Below are 19,013 nucleotides of genomic sequence, written 5' to 3' on the forward strand. Positions count from 1 at the left end.
GATCCTTCTAATTACATGTACAGTGTAAGCCTCCTAAGAGTTGAGTGTCTGATCTTGCCGATTAGGTTTTCCTTTGGGACTTATGTATTAAGTAAATATTAGAAATTTATGATCAGCTCTCAGGTATTGGCATTTGTGTTATCTCTGTGACAGAAATTGTTTCCAGCTCATGAGCAGCTATGTGAATCAGGGTTACAATGTCCCTTCACTCGATACGGGGGGTACCTATGGCTCAAAACTGATTGGAAAAATTGAATATCTGTGTAAGACTCTCCATTGGAGCATTCACTCAAGAATTAACCTCGCTGTTTTATGACCTGGGAATAGGTGTGATTAGCTGTCGTGCAGATGTGGCTGCTAACTGAAGCACTGAGGAGCGTAGGAGGCCACATGGTAGTATTTGTGTTTTTAGGTCTTATTTGTTTTTTCCTTACTTCGATTTTCAGGAAGGGCCTTTGCCCACGTCTGCTCAGGCAGCAGTCAAACATTCTGATTTATTTTCTTCATCACCCCCATCGGAGAAAGGAGCCAAGGGTAGAACCAAAACTGTTCTTAGCTTGTTTGATGAGGAGGGGGATAAAGCCGGAGACCAAAGCAGCATCCAAGCTCCACAGAAAGAAGTAGGAAAGGTGAGCAAAAAGCAAATAAAGGTTTTTAGAAAGATAAAGTAATCTTACATGATGCTGTCAGTTCTCTCATGTCATTTGCTGAAGAAATCTTAGTCTAGAGTACAGATTGCGGTTCACTTTAGTCGTATAGATGTTTGGGAATCTAAATCAGTGACCCTTTTCCCAAGTGGCATTGCTGTCAAGGGGATTAGAATTGTGCCTGCTTCCCGTGGGTTTTGCGCCTCCTACAAAACCTTTGCCCCTTGCTCAGTTATAGGGTATGAGCAAAAAGAAAGAGAAGGAAGGCCAGATCTATTTCTAGTGTTCAGTTTTAGAAACAGATGTTGCAGAGGAACCTTTATCCCATGTCAACAGTTTTTTCTGCAAAGGGTCAGACAGTAAACACTTGAGGCTTTGCAGGCCATATGGTCTCTCTCACACCTGTCCAGTGCTGCTCCATTAGTAGCGTGAAAGCATCCACAGAACATATGAAAATAATAGGGCGTCATTGTGTTCTAATAAAATTTTATTTATAAGAAGAGGTGATAGGGCCACCGGACACCCTTTTACCTCAGTATAATGAAGTTGCTCTTGAAGTTCACCCTTCAGCCAAAGATTGAACACACCCATAAAACAAGACTAAAGGGGCATACCAACCCAGGGGCAGGGACTAGAAGGCAGGAGGGGACAGGAAAGCTGGTAATAGGGAACCCAAGGTTGAGAAGGGAGAGTGTTGACATGTCATGGGTTTGTTAACCAATGTCGTAAAACAATATGTGTACCAAGTGTTTAATTAGAAACTCATTTGTCTGTAAACCTTCATCTAAAGTACAATTAAAAAAAGTTGATAGTGTATGAAGCCAGTATTATCCTGATATCAAAACAAGACAGAGATATCAGAAGTACTACAGACAAATATCTCTTACGAATATAGGTACAGAAGTCCTCAACAAAATACAAGCAAACAGAATTCAGCAAAACATAAAAAGGATTATACACCATTATAAGTGAGATTTATCCCAAAAATGCAAGGTTGATTTAATATCTGAAAATCAATTGATATAATACATTGTATCAATAGAATAAAGGACAAAACTCACACGGTCCTTTCAGTAGACACAGGAAAGCATTTGACAGAATTCAACACCCTTCATGATCAAAAAACTCAACATACTAGGCATAAAAAAAAAAAAAAAATTTTTTTTTTCCAACCTGATAAATAAAGGGCATCTTTGAAAACCCACCGCCAACATCATACTCAATGGTTAAAGACTGGATGTTATTACTCTCTAAGATCAGGAACAAGACAGAGATGTCTGCTCTTGCCACTTCTGGGGAGAGCAGTTAGGCAAGAAAAAGAAAAGGAATCCAGATTGGAAAGGAAGATATAAAACACTGTTTTGCAGATGACAAAGAAAATCCTTAGGTATCCACTAAAAAAATTGTTCAGAACATTAATAAACAAGTTCATCAAGGTTGTAGGGTATAAGATCAACATATGAAATTCTATGTCTGTACAACAGCAATGAACAATCTAAAAATGATTAGAGTAGATATATAAATCAGTGAAATAGGATACAGAGTCCAGAAATAAACCCTCACATTTATGGTTCATTGGTTTGGGTGCCAAGACAGGTCAATGGGAGACAGAATAGTGTTTTCAGCAAATGGTGCTAGAAAAACTGGGTTTCCATATGCAAACGAATGAAATTGGACCTCTACTTCATACCATACACAAGAATAAACTCCGAGTAGGCCATAAACGTAAATGTAAAGAACCAGAATAGAAGAAAATATGTGCCTAAATCTTCCAGACCTTGGATTAGGCAAAGCTGCCTTAAATAGGACACTGAAAGCACAAGAGATGAAAGACTAAATACTCACATTGGAATCCATCAAAATTAAAAACTTTTGTGCTTCAGATGACACTATGAAAGTGAAAAGACAGTGGAGGAGTGGGTGAAAATATTTACAAATCATGTATTTGATAAAAGACTTAGCTCCAGAATATATAAAAAAAAACTTCTACAACTCAACAATAAAAAGGCAAATATGCCAATTAAAAATGGTCCAAGAGTCTGAATGGACATTTTTCTGAAGAAGATCTACTGATGGCCAATACGCATATGAGAAGATGCCCCACGCCATTGGTCTGTAGGAAAATGCACATCAAAACTGCCTTTAGAAGCCACTTGCACACATCTGGGTAGATACAATAAAAAATGAAAACGGCAGGTGTTGGTGAGGGTGTGGAGGAATAGAATCCTCATTCAAATGCTGTCGAAGATGTAAATGGTGCAGTTACCTTGGAAAACAGTTTGGTGGTTCCTCAAACTGTTAAACGTAAAGTAGTTACCACATGACCTAGCCATTCTAGTCCCAGGTGTGTATCCAAGAGAAATGAAAACATACGTTCACACAAAAACTTGTATACAAATTTTCACAGCAGCATTATTCATAATTTGAATAATTTCCCATTTCACAAAGTGAAAACAAGCCAGAAGCCCATCAGCTGATGAATGGATTGACGACACGTGGTACATCCATACACTGGAATATCATTTGGCAGTAAAATGGCACGAAGTACTGATATGTGCTACAGTATGAGTGAGCCTTGAAAACATGCAAATTGAAAGAAGCCAGTCACAAAAGACCGCATATTGTACCATTCCATATCTGTGAAATGTCCAGAACGGGCAAATTTATAGAGACAGAAGGTAGACTAGTGGTGGCCTAGGTTTGCGGGGAGATGAGGAGTGACTGCTAATGGGTTCAGTTGTCTTTTTAGGGTGATAAAAATGTTCTAAACTTTGATTGGGGTGATGTTTGCAAACTTTGAATATACTAAAAATCACTGAATTATACACTTTGGGTGAATTTCATGGTATGTGAATTTTATTTAAATGAAGGTATTTTTAAAAAAACAACAAATAGGTGGCAGTTTGTAGATGGCCATTCCCTTTTCCATATCAAACCCAGGAAAGTGTTTGTTGATTTCTAACAAAAAAAAAGTTCTCTGAATTTTTTTTATGATCCCGGTAATATAGTCCCATTGTGTAAGTGGGAGCTGCGTTCAGTGAACATGAATAATTTGCTTTGTGTGATGGGAGAGCGTAGGGGGAGGTTTGCTGTCCCACACCTGCCAGGTTCCCGCAGACCCGGGGCTCATGCTGCTGGCTTAGGAATACACACTTGACTGCTCGGCACAGTGTCTGGGATTAAGCTAGCTGTTAACTCTTCTTTGGGAATGAGATAGAATTTGTTTAATTTTGTGTGCTTTCACTCCTAAAATGCTTCTCGTTATTGAGCTAATTGATTTTTAAACAGAAGGTTCAGACATTATAAGGCTGAAGGAAGATCTTTCTAGATTATATAGTTCTGTGTCACTTAATGTCCGCAATGTGTTCTGTGAAATAAGACATCGTGAGACGTTTGGACGTTGTGTGGACACCGTGTTACATACAGGCAGTCCCCGGCCCTGCCAACTGTCCCACCACATGAGGAGCAGGAACAGCCCAGGCCCTCCACTGCCTGCCTGCCCGACAAAGCCTGAGAGCTGTATCCACTGGATACAGGAGGCCAGCCTTGCTGGGTGTGTGGCTGCGGCCCGGGGTGCAGGGTGGTGGGGGACATATGGGGACGGTGCAGAGAGGTGGCCGTGGGGACCTGGCGGGGAGCAAGTGTGCAGGTGCTGGAAGGGTGGCCGATGATGTGCAGCAGGGTGCGCGAATGAAGCCAGGAGGGCGGGAAGGAGGCAGAGGTGCTACGGGGATTGGGATGTGCCCTGGAGCCCCACTGCTTATTCACTCCAGGGGCTTGGGGTCTTTAAAACCATTAAAGGGAAATAATAAAAGGACAGCTGCTTTGCCTTTTTTTAAAAAGGGCAAAAACCTTATGGGACCACGGACATACACTTGGTCGGACATCGTCCAAACAGATGTTATGTTATAGGTGACTATATATATATATGTGTGCGTGTGTACATATATATATACTGTTTATACGTGTGAGTAGGAGCCCTGGTGGCGCAGTAGTTAAGAGCTCAGCTGCTAAACAAAAGGTCAGCAGTTTGAATCCACCAGCCACTTCTTGGAAACCCTATGGGGCACTTTTACGCTGTCCCGTAGGCTTGCTGTGAGTCGGAATCGATGGCAATGGGTAGGTAATGTGAACATACTTTTCACTCATTTTGACAGCTGCATTGTGTTCCATTGCACAAATGTATTCAAGTCCTTACTGATTGGCACTTGGGCTGTGTCCAGGTTTTTGCCATTGTAAGCAAAGCTGGAAGGGACGTCATTACTGTGTCCACGCTTCTCTGTCTGATTTTATTGAGATAAATTCTTATGAGTTTTGAACACGAGTGACATTCTCTCTGTTTTCCCAGAATTCCGATCCTGAGGCCCGCCCCAAGAGCACAGGTGTCTTTCAGGATGAAGAACTCCTATTTAGTCACAAACTGCAAAAGGACAATGACCCAGATGTTGACCTTTTCGCTGGCAGGAAAAAAACCGGGGTCAGTTTCCCACGTTATATCTTTGCTCTTGTATTTTTTTTTTTTTTGTATTAGGTATTGTCTCAGTAACATCTAATTGTTGCTTAGATCATGTTTGCTTTAGGTATTGAATTTGAGTTTTGTCTGTTTCTTCTAGTTGTTGGAGCCTCGTGTTGGGAGCCTGTTCGAGGATGATGAAGATGATGATCTCTTCAGCTCTGCCAAGTCCCAGCCCTTGGTACCAGCCGTTTGTTCTCCATACTGGGGTGTGCGGGAAGGCTTCTGGGAAAGGAAACGAATGTCCAGCTACATGACTACGGGGCATCACAGAGGCTTGTGGTGCTCACCAGTAAAAGAATGGCAACCAGTGTGCCGGTGAGACGGTGCACACAGGATGTGACTCTCAGTTCTTGTTCTCCATCCTACGTTACCTAGCTCTTTCAAAATCTAAGACAATCCAGGCTCTCTTAGGGTGGCATACACTTGTTTGATTTTAAAATTGTTTATTGAAAAACAAATGCATTTAATATGGTGACTTAAATGTGCATGCGTTTCAGGTGCAGAGCATTATGTCTGAGCCTGTGTGTCCTTCTCTCTGCCCTGGTAGAGTTTGTAAGTGCCCTCTCTTTTCCTTTTTATTGTCGAGAGGACTCCTGAGAAGGTCAGTCTGTAGAGTGTGCTTTCAGATTAGCTGCCTTTGAGTTAGTGAAGCCTCATCTGGGAAAAACCTTTCCAAACTCAGAAGCCAGGTTCCTTTTTTGTATTATGATTTAAAAAAAGAATTCCCAAGATACTTGACAGATTTTAGATCCTCATTTTCTTTTGAAGATACCAGAAAAGAAGAGGGTAGTGAAAAAAGACCACCCTGTCTCCTCTTCCAAGAGCCAGAAACATCCTGAATCCACCCAAGGTATCAAAGAAAAAAACATATGGAAACTGGAAACACCTCAGGTAAGAACTGATCGCTTCAAGGATTTTCAGTTCTTGTTTGCATCTCAGTACAGATAAACTCCGTTAATCAAACCCCAAATCATTCGGAGTTTTCAGAGTTCTCTTCATAAGGAGGAAGTGGTAACTTGGACTTCCTGTGTTTCGTTCCTGTACATTAAGTCCCTAGGTTACCGACGTCCAACTGACAGGCAACTTCATCTTGTCCTTGAATGTTACACAAATGTGTCCTCACTTTGAAACGACCGAACCAGTCCCCACGCTCAGCAAATTCTTCATCACAGTCGTCCACCCTTGCCCAGGTGCAGCTTTTGAATCACTGAAGCTGCTTCCAGCCTTTTCTTGGCACCAAAGTAAGGCTAGCTGAGAGCCAGGTGCACCTGCTCTGACTCACCTGTGATTTCAACGTAAGGTTAGCTGAGAGCCAGGTGCACCTGCTCTGACTTACCTGTGACTTAAGGACGGATCCTGTAGGTGACCTGGGAACTGCCTGTACTTTGAACCCCCCTTCACCTCTGCTCTTCACTCTGCGTTCCAGGTGTCATGAATCTATACTTGTCATCTTCATTTTCAGAGTTGTTACCGTATTTCATTCCAGGGTATACTTAAGAGAGGACGATAGTCTTCTTCAGACTAGAACCCCCAGTGTTTCCTCTGGGGTACCTTGGAGTATAATTAAATGTAAATTAAATCTGATATCTTAGGTGCTGCTCACTATTACTTCTTCTGGGATTATTGTTGTTAGACCTCCCTCCTCAGCAAAGCTCCTCTTTGGAAGAGGCCAGGACTGGGGATGTGAGTTCTGGCTGGCCAGGTGCCCCTGGATGTCTCCCTGAGGCTGCAGTGTCCTGAAATGAGACACTTGGACTGGCAGATGTCCAGTGACCCTTCTCAAGCCTGAGACTCTGTTGCTGCTGTACTCGGTGCATTAGGCCATGGGTGAATTTTTCTGTGTTTGTTGATAACCAACATGGTATTTCTGCCAGTTGGTTAGGTTTCGATGCTCTGATAAACGTGCCTCTTGTGAATCTCAACTGTCATCTCTGTCTGTCTTGACTCTCTGTGAGATACAGGTCCTTCCACCTGCGTTTCAGATGAGGAGGGATAAGTGCATTGATGTTAGTGAAATGTTGGAGGCCCCAGGAGAGATTTGAATGCCTTTTCCATTACAGAGCTACAGAAAGTGACAGGCTTTATTCCACCCTAGAGGAATTACAGGTGTTAGTATAATCCAAGAGACACTTCTCTTACTGTTGCCTCAGTGGATTTTAACTGAATATAATTTCATACAGGACTCGTCAGGCCCCGTTCCGTTTAAAACCAAAGAGCCGTCCGCTCGGATCGGGAAAATACAAGTAATTATAACACCTCTGGACTCCTCATTCCCTGCCTTGTGGCATCTCTAAACTTTTTTGGGTTTTTCCTTTTGTCAGCTGCTGCCAAGCTTTTTCCCGTCTCTGCCCCATCCTCTAGTTGTCGCTTCTTGTGTGCTGCATCTTTAACATTTTCTTTTTGATCCCAGTGGTGAGTACAGTCGTATGATTTTCTGTCTCAATTCTGGACTCGATCAGATTTTTCCGCATTTCTGTTTCTCCTCTGGTACTATGCATTATGTTCACTGAGTCTCTTATCATATGTCACAGTAATGGTACTAGATTGCTGTGTTTAAGAAAGAACACAGAACAAGTTTCATTTTTCTTTTTCAGGCAAATTTAGCGATTAACCCAGCAGCCTTGCTGCCTGCAGCAGCTCCCCAGATCTCTGCAGCAAAGCCTGTGTTGTCCAAATTGTCTTTTCCTCCATCGGAATCCAGAAGTGCGGAGGCTGGTGTGAGTTTTGATCTTCCAGCTCAGGCAGACACCTTACACAGTGCAAACAAGGTAATAAAACCATCTTTGCTTTGATTTTTTTTTCCTTTTTTAAACTAGAACAACTTGTACATCTGTTTTTAGCCCATCAATTACACACGGTCTTCTGACTCCCCATTTGAAGGAAGCATCTCTTGTCATTCCTCTCCTGGCTCCTCACAGCCCAGAGAACATTCCACTCCTTGGTTGGTATAAAAGTCTTGACAGTCCATGCCAACTGACATTTCAAGGGAGTCACCCATTCACAACCTGGACTCCAGTGGCACTAGGCACCACTCCCTGGACACACAGGCCCTGTTGTGCTGCCCCTCGGCTCATCCACTTTCTCTGACTGGGTTACTCTTTCTCACCTACAGCTCTGCTCAGAGGTCACCATTCTGTGAAGTTTTCCCTGTCTTCCCCCACCCCAGGCTCCTCCTCTGAGATCCCCTGGCAGTCACTCACAGTCTAGTGCAGCCCCGTCACCCAGTACCAGTGTCTCCCAGTGGACTGCCAGACACTCTAGGCTTTGTTTTCATTTTAGTTGGTGTTCTTCCTTCTATCACCTCTCCCTTCTCTAGAAAGTCTTAGCTGATCTCTGAATAAGCCACAGGATGGAGGATAGGCCTGGCAAATACATTCACAGCAACTATTTACAAAGATGCTTTCCCTCTGGAAGGCATGTGCAAAAAGAAAACGCCGGTCATCTTTGTGGTAGATTTTTTCTCATAAACTTTTTTTGGTTAAGTTTGAATTGGCTGTTTCTTAAAATTATTTGTGAAATATATTTGAAATAGGCAAATGCAGTCCAGTCAAGTACTTTGTCCAGAGTAGGTTATGCCTTCTCAAAACTCTGCTTGACTGTACATTTTGATTTCTAATCCATATTTTTTACATGAATTTAGTGTTTGTTGATTTGAAGAAAACAGCACCCTAGATTACTTTTCTTTATTATCTTACATCTCCCTGTTCCTGAAGCCCGATGTTATACTAACCCAAAAAACCCACTGCCATCAAGTCGGTTCCAACTCATAGTGACCCTGTAGGACGGAGTAGAGCTGCCCCATAGGGTTTCCAAGGCTGTAAATCTACGGAGTAAGTGGTGGGTTTGAACAGCTGCCTTTTTGGTTAGCAGCTGAGTGCTTTAACCACTGGAGCACCAGGGCTCCTGATTTTACATTAGCTCCCCAATAAAATGGTTACTACCAGAATTTCCCCTGATTCTTTCTTATCTTGAAAAATACCTAAATTTAAATTCAGGAGAGAATAGGGGCAGGAGGGAGCGTTGAGGGACACAGTGCCAGCATGTCCGCTCTCTGGGGTTCCAGTGGCAGATGAAGCCATTTGTGTGAATCTGGACTGAAACTATACTCAAAAGACTCAAAAAATGAGAAACTGAAGGACTAAGAGTGCTTTAGTCTTAGAGCCCTGGTAGTAGCGAAAATCCTTCTTCAGAAGTAACTTCTTCTGTGCCTTAGATAGTATCTTGATTGCAGTGGACTAGATAAACTAACACTATTTTAAGGCACTGATTCTTTGCTATGTTAGCTTTGAGTACTTTTTTTTTTCCTTTGTCATCAGATCAACGTGTGATTTTATGCCGTTGCAGAGCCGAGTCAAAATGAGAGGGAAACGCAGACCCCAGACCCGTGCAGCTCGGCGGCTGGCTGCCCAAGAGTCCAGTGAGGCAGAGGACGTGAGTGTCCCCAGAGGACCAACTGCACAATTAGGAGACGGCACCATTTCACCAGCTCTCCACCAGCCACAGCCCAAGGCAGCTGGTGGGGAAGACAGCTCTGTGGCAGCTGCCACTCCTACTTGGGAAGGCAGTCCTGTGCTTGAAGTGGACAGAAGCCCCTTTGCAAAATCTCTGGGTCAGCCTCTTGAGGATGACCTTTTTGATTCTGGGGATATCTTTTCCAAGAGCACTGGATCTCAGTCCACGGGGAGAACAAAAGCCAAGGAGAAGGCAGCAGAGGCCCGGGCCAGCCAGCCGGGGGCGAGGAGAGAACAGAGTGGTCTTTTCTCTGCTCTCGATGAGCCAGGCAGTGATGATGATCTCTTCCAGTCTGTCAAAGCAAAACCAGCAAAGAAAGCCAGCCCCTTTCCTCTCCTGGAAGATGATGACGATCTCTTTACAGATGAGAAAGGCAAGAAGAATGAGTTAAAATCCAACAGTCAGCAAGATGTTATATTCAAAACACAAGATATTTTTGAGGTAACAGGACATTGTCATACATTTACGCCTGGCCCTGTCTTAAGGAGAATACCTGGTCAGCTCATTTGAACCATAGATCATGTTAGGCTTGTTTCATGCATGGGTGTTGCCTGTTTACTTAGTAATTATAATTAGGTTCTCCTGTTAATAATTTTGAAATCTACTCAGAAGTGTATTTTTGTTGTTGTGTCAGGGCTTAGTTCTTGGGTGGTCATAATGATTGATACAGGTCTTGATTTTTATAGTTTCTAGCAGGCTGTTGATATAATTATCTTCCTTGGAATGGCACTCTGGGACATATATAAGGGTATATTGGTCCAGCTTGACTGTTTAATCTCTGGACATGGGGAAATAGGCACTGGCTGGAGGTGTGAAGGTTGTGTGCAAGCAGTAAGGCCTGCGGAGACACTTGCTTGGCAGATGTTTGTTGAGCTTCTGGGTACAGCAGGTACAAGGTGTTTGGCTCTCCCAGAGCTCTCAGGGAGGGAAAGAGGATATAAACAGCAACAGACAATTAAGATGTTTTCAAATAGCCCAGGGCAGTGGGGCAGAGGTGATGGTGTCAGGCTGGTGGGTGCTACTTGAGAGAGAGGGTTGGTAGAGTAGGCCTCTGCAGAGCTGGTGGCATTTGACTTGAGACTAGAAGAGATAAGGCTCCTGCCATGCAGAGATCTGGGGTGGAGCATTCCAGGCAGAGGGGGCAGGTGGGGTGGCTGCTCCAGATGAGAGGCCCACATCTCTGGCAGTTTGTGTTTCAGTATCTTGTTAAAATTAGTATGTTTAGTGAAACAGATTGTTGATTTAAAATTGTTTTGCTTGCTTTTTGGCTAAACCAGGATGATATATTTGCCACAGAAGCAATTAAACCCTCACAAAAAACAAAAGAGAAGGAAAGAACATTGGAATGCAACTTATTTGATGATAACATTGATATCTTTGCTGACTTAACTGTAAAACCAAAAGAAAAGTCCAAAAAGAAAGTGGAAGCTAAGTCTATATTTGATGATGATATGGGTAAGTGTGCTTTTCTACACAAGACAGAGAATTGTTACCATTCAGTCCTTGATACTTCTCCTGCTACATTTGTCTTGATCCTTTCCTGGAAAAGGTTCCTGGTGGGTTTCTTTTGTTTTGCTCTGTAATCCCTGAGTTAGGCTGATAAATACATGCGCTAGTATTTTAGGTGAAGCAACTTTTTGGTATGATGGACAGACATCAAAGAGTTCGCAGGAGCCCAGAATTTGACCTTTAAGTTTTATATAACCTTTACCTCAGCATACCCGCTTCCATCCGTCTGTGACAAATGTGAACACCACTCTGGTATTGTAAAAGGAGGACCAGGAACTAGCCAGGTGCTAACGCAGGCTGAAGGTGGATGACTTGGATGTGTGCTGCAGCTGGTTGCAACGGAGTTCTAGCTGGAGAGTGTCAGCGGTTCAGAGAATCGAGGGGCAGTGCAGGAGGAGTGTAGCATACAGAAAAGTAGGTTATAAATCAAGCTTTGCATTTCACCAAAGATTTTCAGTGTCTGCAAAATTGCTTTTTTTCCCTCCATGGTGTATCATCTACTTTATTAATAAACCTAATGTAGGGCTTCTGTGTTTGGTGGATAAGACTTGGGCCTGAGCCAGGTATACATTTCCTCCTCCCCCCTCCCAGATCTAGCCCTTGGGTGTGACTGGAAGAGAGCTGGTGGTGTACCGCAGCACTGGGTATACTCCCCCAGCCAGGCCTGTGCTCCGAGTCCACCTGCTTCACACCACACAGGACACAGAAGAGGCTGTACTCGTTCCTTTCATTATAAAAAAAGTAACACAAGTGCATTAATATAGATTGAGGCAATTCAGAAAATGTAAAAAACCCCAGAGGTAACCATTACTAATAGTTTAGCATTTATCTTTCAGACATGTTGATATTAATATAGGCGTAAACATATAAATATATACCCATTTTTTCAAAAGTGAGGCTGTACTATACCTGTTATCCTGTTCCTTTTAGTCATTTAATATTCATTTAATAGATGTCCTTCATGTCAGTACCTAGAGATCTACCTTCTTTTTAGTGGTTATGTAGTATTTTCATATTAGCCTATTTGTCTAGATTTTTTTTTTTTTTCTGGAAACCCTGGTGCCATAGTGGTTAAGTGCTATGGCTACTAACCAAAGGGTCGGCAGTTCGAATCCACCAGGCGCTCCTTGGAAACTCTATGGGGCAGTTCTACTCTGTCCTATAGGGTTGCTATGAGTCGGAATTGACCCGATGGCACTGGGTTTGGTTTGGTTTTAGATTGTTTCTTAAGTTTTTACTATTATATGATGTGGTCTTTACCATCTGTGTACACGTATCTCTATGTACACATGCTAAAATCTCTTAGGATAGAATCCAAGCGGTAACATTACTGGGTCACAGACAAAAATGTCATCACAAAGACTTACGTCTGTAGCATTGCGATGCCTCACATATAGATGCATTTATTCTGAAAGAGGGCGAGTCCTATATTGGGTTTCCCTTTGCTTATTTTTATTGCCCCTTTAAAATCCAGTGTGAAAAACAAAAAACTCACTCAGTGCCATCGAGTTGATTCCAACTCGTAATGACCCTATAGGACAGAGTAGAACTGCCCCATAGAGTTTCCAAGGAGCGCCTGGCAGATTTGAACTGCCGACCCTTTGGTTAGCAGCTGTAGTACTTAACCAGTACAGCCACCAGGGTTTCCAGAGTGTGAAAAGAATACAGAAATAAATATAATGTCACAGGTAGTGAGGTCATGGACTGGACTGGAGATCCAGTTATCCTTCCCCATTCCCTCTCCTGTGTAAGTGTGTGCATGTACGTACACGCACACACACACACACACACGCACACACTTTTGTAGCTGATAAAATTATGATCAGAGAGAACCTGTGACTTACATGTGACCGTAAAATTTAATTAGTGGCAAAGCTTGGACTAGAACCCAAGAGGCTCAACTCCCATATTAATGTTTTTTAGTACCCGGTTGTCCTTAGTTGCTGTTGAGCTCATTTGTGGTGGCACAGTGGTTAAGTGCTTGGCTGCTGAAAGGTTGGTGGTTCCAACCCACCGAGCAACTCTGGAAGAAAGCCTGGTGGCCTGCTCTCATTAAGATAACGGTCTAGAAAACTCTATGGAGCAGTTCTGCTTTGTCACACGGGGTTGCTATGACTTGAAATCAACTCGACGACACGTAACAACAAAAATCTTAATGGAAGCAGATCGTGGTACCACTGGGTAAGTTTGAACTGCCAACCTTTAGGTTAGCAGCTGAATGCAAACCACTTGCTTCACCTAAGGACCTTAGTACTGTTACTAAAATCGAGTCTTTGGTGGTTTGTGTGGCTGTATCTTAAAAGCACTCATTTTCTCACCTATTAAGTAATTTTTTCTCTTCTTTTCTTTTTTACATATTAAAGATGATATCTTCTCCTCCGGTACCCAGGCTAAGACAACCAAACCAAAAAGCCAGTCTGCACAGGCAGTGCCTGAACCAAGATCTGAACACAAGGTGTCCAACATATTTGATGACCCCCTGAACGCTTCTGGAGGCCAGTAGAATGTACAGGGTATCCAGATCTCATCCTTCAAGCTGCAGCCCTGAGTTAATAATGCTGTCTTGTATGATCATTGTCTTCACTGAATTACAAAAAGCAAATGCTAAAATAGCTAGCTCCTCTTACCCAATGTACGTAGTATTTTTCTGCACTTGTTTTAATAATCATACTTAATACTGCAAAACAAAAATAAATGTTTCACAGTGATGTTTGTTTTTTTAATTAGTCATGGTAGGACCACAGTATGATTTAGGACAAGTTAGAGAACAAACCTGCTTGTGGCTTTCATGGGTGGCCAGGGAATCATAGAGGTAATGGATGCTAGGCAGATGACCAGATTTTCCTGGGCAAGTGAAAGAGAAAAAGGGGATGAGAGATGATGTATTCTTCATGAGTCTGAGCAATATGAGAGGAGGTTTCCACTAATGCCACGGAATTTTGAAGATGCTGCTTCAAGTCATTTAAGACAGGGATCTGCAAACTATGGCCCTCCACTGCCTGTTTTTATAACTAAAGTTTTATTCAGGGCTTCTAACCAAATCAAAATGGTACTGTATTTGCGGATGTAAACAAGGGCAATGTATGCGACGCGTACAGCAACCAAATCTGTTGCCCCTCAGATTTTGACCTGAGGAGGAAACAGCTGTGCCCCACTCTAAGATGTCAGCCGACTCTGCCACTTTGAATGTGTGTCACTTTCCACAGACCTGCCAATAATGCAGTTTCCCACATGGATCACGAAAGTTTCAGGAGTCTGATGCGGGAGATTGGATTATTGGTAGAACACACCTTCAGAGTACCCTGGTCAGCTGCCATTTTGAGTGGGGCATAGCTGTTTCCAACGTGGGTCAGAATCTGTCAGGCAACAGATTTGGTTGGTATGCAACCCATACATTGTCCTTGTTTATGTCCACAATTACTGAACCATTTTGAAGATCTGAGTTTATTGGAACACAACCACACCCATTCATTTACATAGTGCTTATGGCTGCCACAGACTGGAGAGCTTAAAACTGGCCAAACCCATTGCTGGTTTGTCCTCAGTTGATTCCAACTCAGAACCCTGTAGGACCCAGTAGAACTGCCCCACAGGCTTTCCAAAGCTGTACTGTGCTTTTATGCAGATCACGCGTGTCTTCTACGTTTGTTTGCCAACGACACCTTACCCGCCCCCCCCCCCAAGTATTTTTTTAAGCACAGCTATGCCAAGTTTTTTACATGTTGCTGTATAAAATTTTCTGGGTATAAAAAAAAATTGGCATAGTGTGCTTATGAAAATACTTCGTGGAGGGAGGGTGAGGTTGGTAAACAAATGTAGAAGGCATGTTTTATGTGAAAATACAGTAATCTTTATGGAAGCAGACTGCGACATCTTTTTCCCCGAACAGCAGCTGGTGGGTTCAAACCACCATCCTTTCAGTTAGCAGCTGAGTGCTTTAACCACTGTGCCACCAGAGCTTACAAAGCCTAAAAGTGTTTCGTCTGGCCCTTTGGAGAAGTTGCAGACCCTTGACCTAAAGTGTCCTTGGAACTTTGCATTGTCTTACAGAGGAGGCAGAGTTTTAATAGCAGAGGAAAGTACTTTAGGATATAAATAAATGCCCCCCTCTAGAGCAGCACTGTCAATTTAACTTTCTACACCGATGGGAATGTTCTGAGTCTGTGTTGTTGGATATGGTAGCTACTTGCCACACGTGTGGCCTACCCCCATTTTTGTGTATTTTCCTGTGGTGTGCTATCTTGGTGCTGAGTATTCAGTCTGGAACCATGACACAATCTTGTAGACCAGCCAGCTTGCCTCACCAATCCTGAAGCCACTAACTTGAGGCACTTTAGTCTTTACTGCCTCACTATTAAGATAGAACTGGAAGTTGCTCAGACCTACAGTGAGCTCCCATGGGTCAGCTATTCCCCCTGCTCTGTTTCACCTGTCTTTGTAAAGTAGGGGTTTCAGTACCAACCCTTGTAGGATTGTGATGGGCAGAGAATATATAAATTATGTATCAGGAACTTGAAAAATTGTAGATGGTGATGATAGAATGATTTGGCCCAGGTAACAGCTTCCATGTTGGAACCCAGACTCTAATCTGCCTGACTCTAAAGCCTGTGCTCTCCATTCTGCCTGTGACTGAAGTGGGGAAGCAGGGCTGAGAAGCTGGATGTGTGACTGGTAAGACTCTACATCACAGGTGCTATTTTAGGCTATGGTATACAAAGTGGCTGAGATACATCCTCCAGGGCTCCAATCGGTTTTGCATTAAGCATCTATGCAGTTTAAGAAGCACCAGTGGCAGGAGACACTGAAGATGCCTGAAGCACCAGTGCCTCACCATAATGCCCCAGTTTAAGTTGTGGAGGTACATTGCTGGGTGGGGTCTCAGTCTCAGAGAATGAGATGGAATGAGAGACAGATACTGGGGTTCACCTCAGTCTGATTCCTAGAGTCACAAGGTGAGGTTGAGTGAACATGCAGTGGGAGGGAAGATCAGGTTGAAGAAGTCAGTTCAGTAGTACACCTAGTTGAGGAGCAGGTTGTGTCACGAGGGTTGGGAAACCTCTAAGGCTGAGTTTGGAAGCACTGGTGTGGGGGATGGAACGAACAAGCAGCTATGGGTCCCATCTTAGGTTGGACGGCATGTGCCGTCTTGGAGCCAGCTGATTTGCACCCGAGCTCAGCAGCTTGGAAATTGGAGCAGGAAAGAAAGGGTGGCTAGGTTTACCCGACGCTGGAATTTGGCAGCCCAAGGTGCCCAGAGTCCTCATTGAATGACTGAATAAATGGATGAGAGGCCTAAGGAAGTCGTCTGCCTTCACCCTTGTCTTCAAGCAGGCAGGAGCACAAAGATGGGCTCGGCAGTTCTCCCATCTTTCAGATGAGGCAACTGAGGCGAGGAGCGTCAGCTGGCCGCGAAGCGCAGGAAGGGGAATGTTGCCGGCAGGGCCAGCCCCGGGGCGCCATGGCAGTGGCCTGGGCTCCGGAGGGGCCGCCGGTTGGCCAGCGGCTGCCCGAGCCCCGTTCCCCTGACACTCAAGCGCCTGAGGGAAGGTGCAGTCCACGCCTTTTCCCGCCATCCTTTCGCCCATCCCCACCAGGCAGAGGCCAACACCGCCGCTTCCGCCGGCCTGCAGCGAGCCCGCTCCGACCGAGCGCAGGGGGCACCCAACCAGCGGTCCGCGTCGCCGGTGAAGTCTCAACATCCGGGCACCTCCTAACCGGCAACTACCGCCGAGCTGCGAGGGAAGCCCGTCTCCCGGCAACCGCCGTGTCGAGCGCGAGGCCCCGCCCCCGCCCTCGCCCTCGCTGATTGGTGGGCGGCGTGAGCGCCGGCGTGCGATTGGTACGCGGTGTCACAAAGGCCGGCCCTCGGAGCGTTGCTCGTCGGTCCTGCGGCGGCGTCGCTCGCGGGCCGCGCGTCCCTGTTGTCCTGCGGGCGGTCGGGCGGCCGAGCGGGTGAGCGAGCGGCTGGGCGAGCGCGCGGGCGAGCGAGGGAGCGGACGGCCGGTGAGGCGAGCCCCTGCTTCCTCCTGGTCCGGACCGGATGGGGAGGGCTGCTGAGGCGGCGGGACGCTGAGTCGGGCCGCGCTGCTGCCGCCGCCGCTGCGCCGTCTGCCCGACGCCAGGCCCGCCGCTGCCCGGGAGACCGGCGCGAAGGGCCCGCCTCGCCCGGGGCCGCCCCCCGGCTTTCGTCCCTCGCGGAGCGCGTCGCGGGGCTCCCCACGCCACCCCGACAGGTGCCGGTCTCCGGCTCGCTTGACCGCTGCCGCCCAGTCAGGCCGTGAGTAGAGTGTAGCCCGGAGAAGCAAGGGCTGTGGGCTGACGGAAGGGGCTGCAGGTGTGCACGCGGACGGCACCTGTAATGCTGACCCTGAGGAGGTGGCGGTCCCACCTGAGAGCTGGCTCCGGGCAAGAGTTCAGCGCAGAGAGGTGCATTGTCCTGTGGGTTTATAGATAAACTTCGTCGCTCGCATTCAAAACATAAGGATATTTCTCTACATCCGTAAATATAGATTTCTGTTGCATTTTTAATGACTGCTAACATTCGGGATATCTTTATGTTAGGGGAAAAGTTTAAAAGGTAACTGTTCTTATGTGGCTAAATTTTTTTAGAACAGGATATAGCAAATTCTGAGTTACTGAAACGGCTGAATCAGTGTTGTTATTGCCTTACCTATCTTTAACATCCTTTTCATCGTTGCTTTTTAAAGAACTTTTTTATAAGAGATGAGAGGAATGTTTTAGAAATTAGCTTTTTTTTTTTTTTGCCATTTAAACCATTTTTAAGTGTACAATTCAGTGGCATTAATTACATTTACCTTGTTGTACAGCTGTCACCACTACCCATTTTCAAACGTTTTTCATCCCCTTAAACAGAAACTCAGTATCCCATAAGCAATATAACTCCCCCTTTCCCCTTCCCTCCAGCCTCTGGTAACCGTTAATAAACTGTTTGTTTCTATTCCTATTCTGAGTATTTGATATAAGTGAAATCATACAGTATTCGTCTTTTTGTGCCTGGCTGATTTTGTGCAGCATGATGTTTTCAAGGTTCATCCTTGTAGCATGTATCAGAACTACGTTTTTCTTTATGGCTAATTAATATTTCATCGTATGGATATACCACATTTTGTTTATCCATTCACTGTTTGATAGATACTGTGGTTGTTGTGAATGATGCTGCAGTGAGCACTGGCGTACAGTGTCTGTTCAAGTTCCTGCTTTCAGGTCTTTTGGGTATATACCTAGAAGTGGATTTGCTGGATCATATGGTAATTCGCTATGAGTCGGACTCAACTCAACAGCAACGGGTAACGGGTATGGTAATTCTATGTTTAACTTTTTGGGGAACCACCAAACAGTTTTTCACAATGGCTGCACCATTTTACGTTCCCACCAGCAATGGTCTAGGGTTCCAGTTGCTCCACATCTTCTCCAATGCTTATTCTCTGATATTATTTATCCTACTGGGGGTGAAGTGGTATCTCATTGTGGTTTTTATTTGCATTTCCCTAATGGTTTATGATGTTGAGCATCTTCTCATGTGCATATTGGCCACGTATATCTTTGGAGAAATGCTATTCAGGTCTGTGATGGTTAAGGAGGTGTGATAACTTGGCTGAGCCATGATTCTAAGTGGTTTGGCAATTATGATGTAGTGTGGCAGTTATGTAATGATATGATCACCTCCGTAATGAGATCTGATACAATCTTTTCCATGGTGAGATCTGCTGTAAGCAGCCAGTCAGTTGGAAGGGAGTTTCATCGGGGTTATGGCCTGCATCCAGTATATGTGGACTTTCTGGCAAAGCTTTCTGGCTTTTGCTGTGCTC

General features: G+C 44.6%; 2 protein-coding genes across 10 annotated transcripts in view; both read left to right on the top strand.

Moving 5' to 3' along the window:
- Window positions 1-13,887, top strand: part of LOC126059664 (WASH complex subunit 2-like) — a 79,051-nt gene extending 65,164 nt beyond the window's left edge. For 3 of the 5 annotated variants that reach the window (XM_049855532.1, XM_049855533.1, XM_049855534.1), the window contains 9 exons: window positions 447-629; window positions 4,996-5,124; window positions 5,261-5,341; window positions 5,932-6,054; window positions 7,344-7,406; window positions 7,758-7,931; window positions 9,508-10,116; window positions 10,953-11,130; window positions 13,548-13,887. In XM_049855532.1, the coding sequence (XP_049711489.1) occupies window positions 447-629; window positions 4,996-5,124; window positions 5,261-5,341; window positions 5,932-6,054; window positions 7,344-7,406; window positions 7,758-7,931; window positions 9,508-10,116; window positions 10,953-11,130; window positions 13,548-13,687 (1,680 nt within the window). In that variant the 3' untranslated portion in view covers window positions 13,688-13,887. The remainder of the gene's footprint in view (window positions 1-446; window positions 630-4,995; window positions 5,125-5,260; window positions 5,342-5,931; window positions 6,055-7,343; window positions 7,407-7,757; window positions 7,932-9,507; window positions 10,117-10,952; window positions 11,131-13,547) is intronic. The other 2 variants (XM_049855535.1, XM_049855536.1) reach the window with 2 other exon arrangements.
- A 3,169-nt stretch (window positions 13,888-17,056) lies between these two features.
- Window positions 17,057-19,013, top strand: part of ZFAND4 (zinc finger AN1-type containing 4) — a 125,588-nt gene continuing 123,631 nt past the window's right edge. The window contains exon 1 of one of the 5 annotated variants that reach the window (XM_049855545.1): window positions 17,057-17,136. The gene's annotated coding sequence lies outside the window, so the exon portion shown is untranslated. The other 4 variants (XM_049855540.1, XM_049855543.1, XM_049855538.1 and 1 more) reach the window with 4 other exon arrangements.

This window comes from Elephas maximus, chromosome 16 (assembly GCF_024166365.1).
Source record: "Elephas maximus indicus isolate mEleMax1 chromosome 16, mEleMax1 primary haplotype, whole genome shotgun sequence".
NCBI lineage: Eukaryota > Metazoa > Chordata > Mammalia > Proboscidea > Elephantidae > Elephas > Elephas maximus.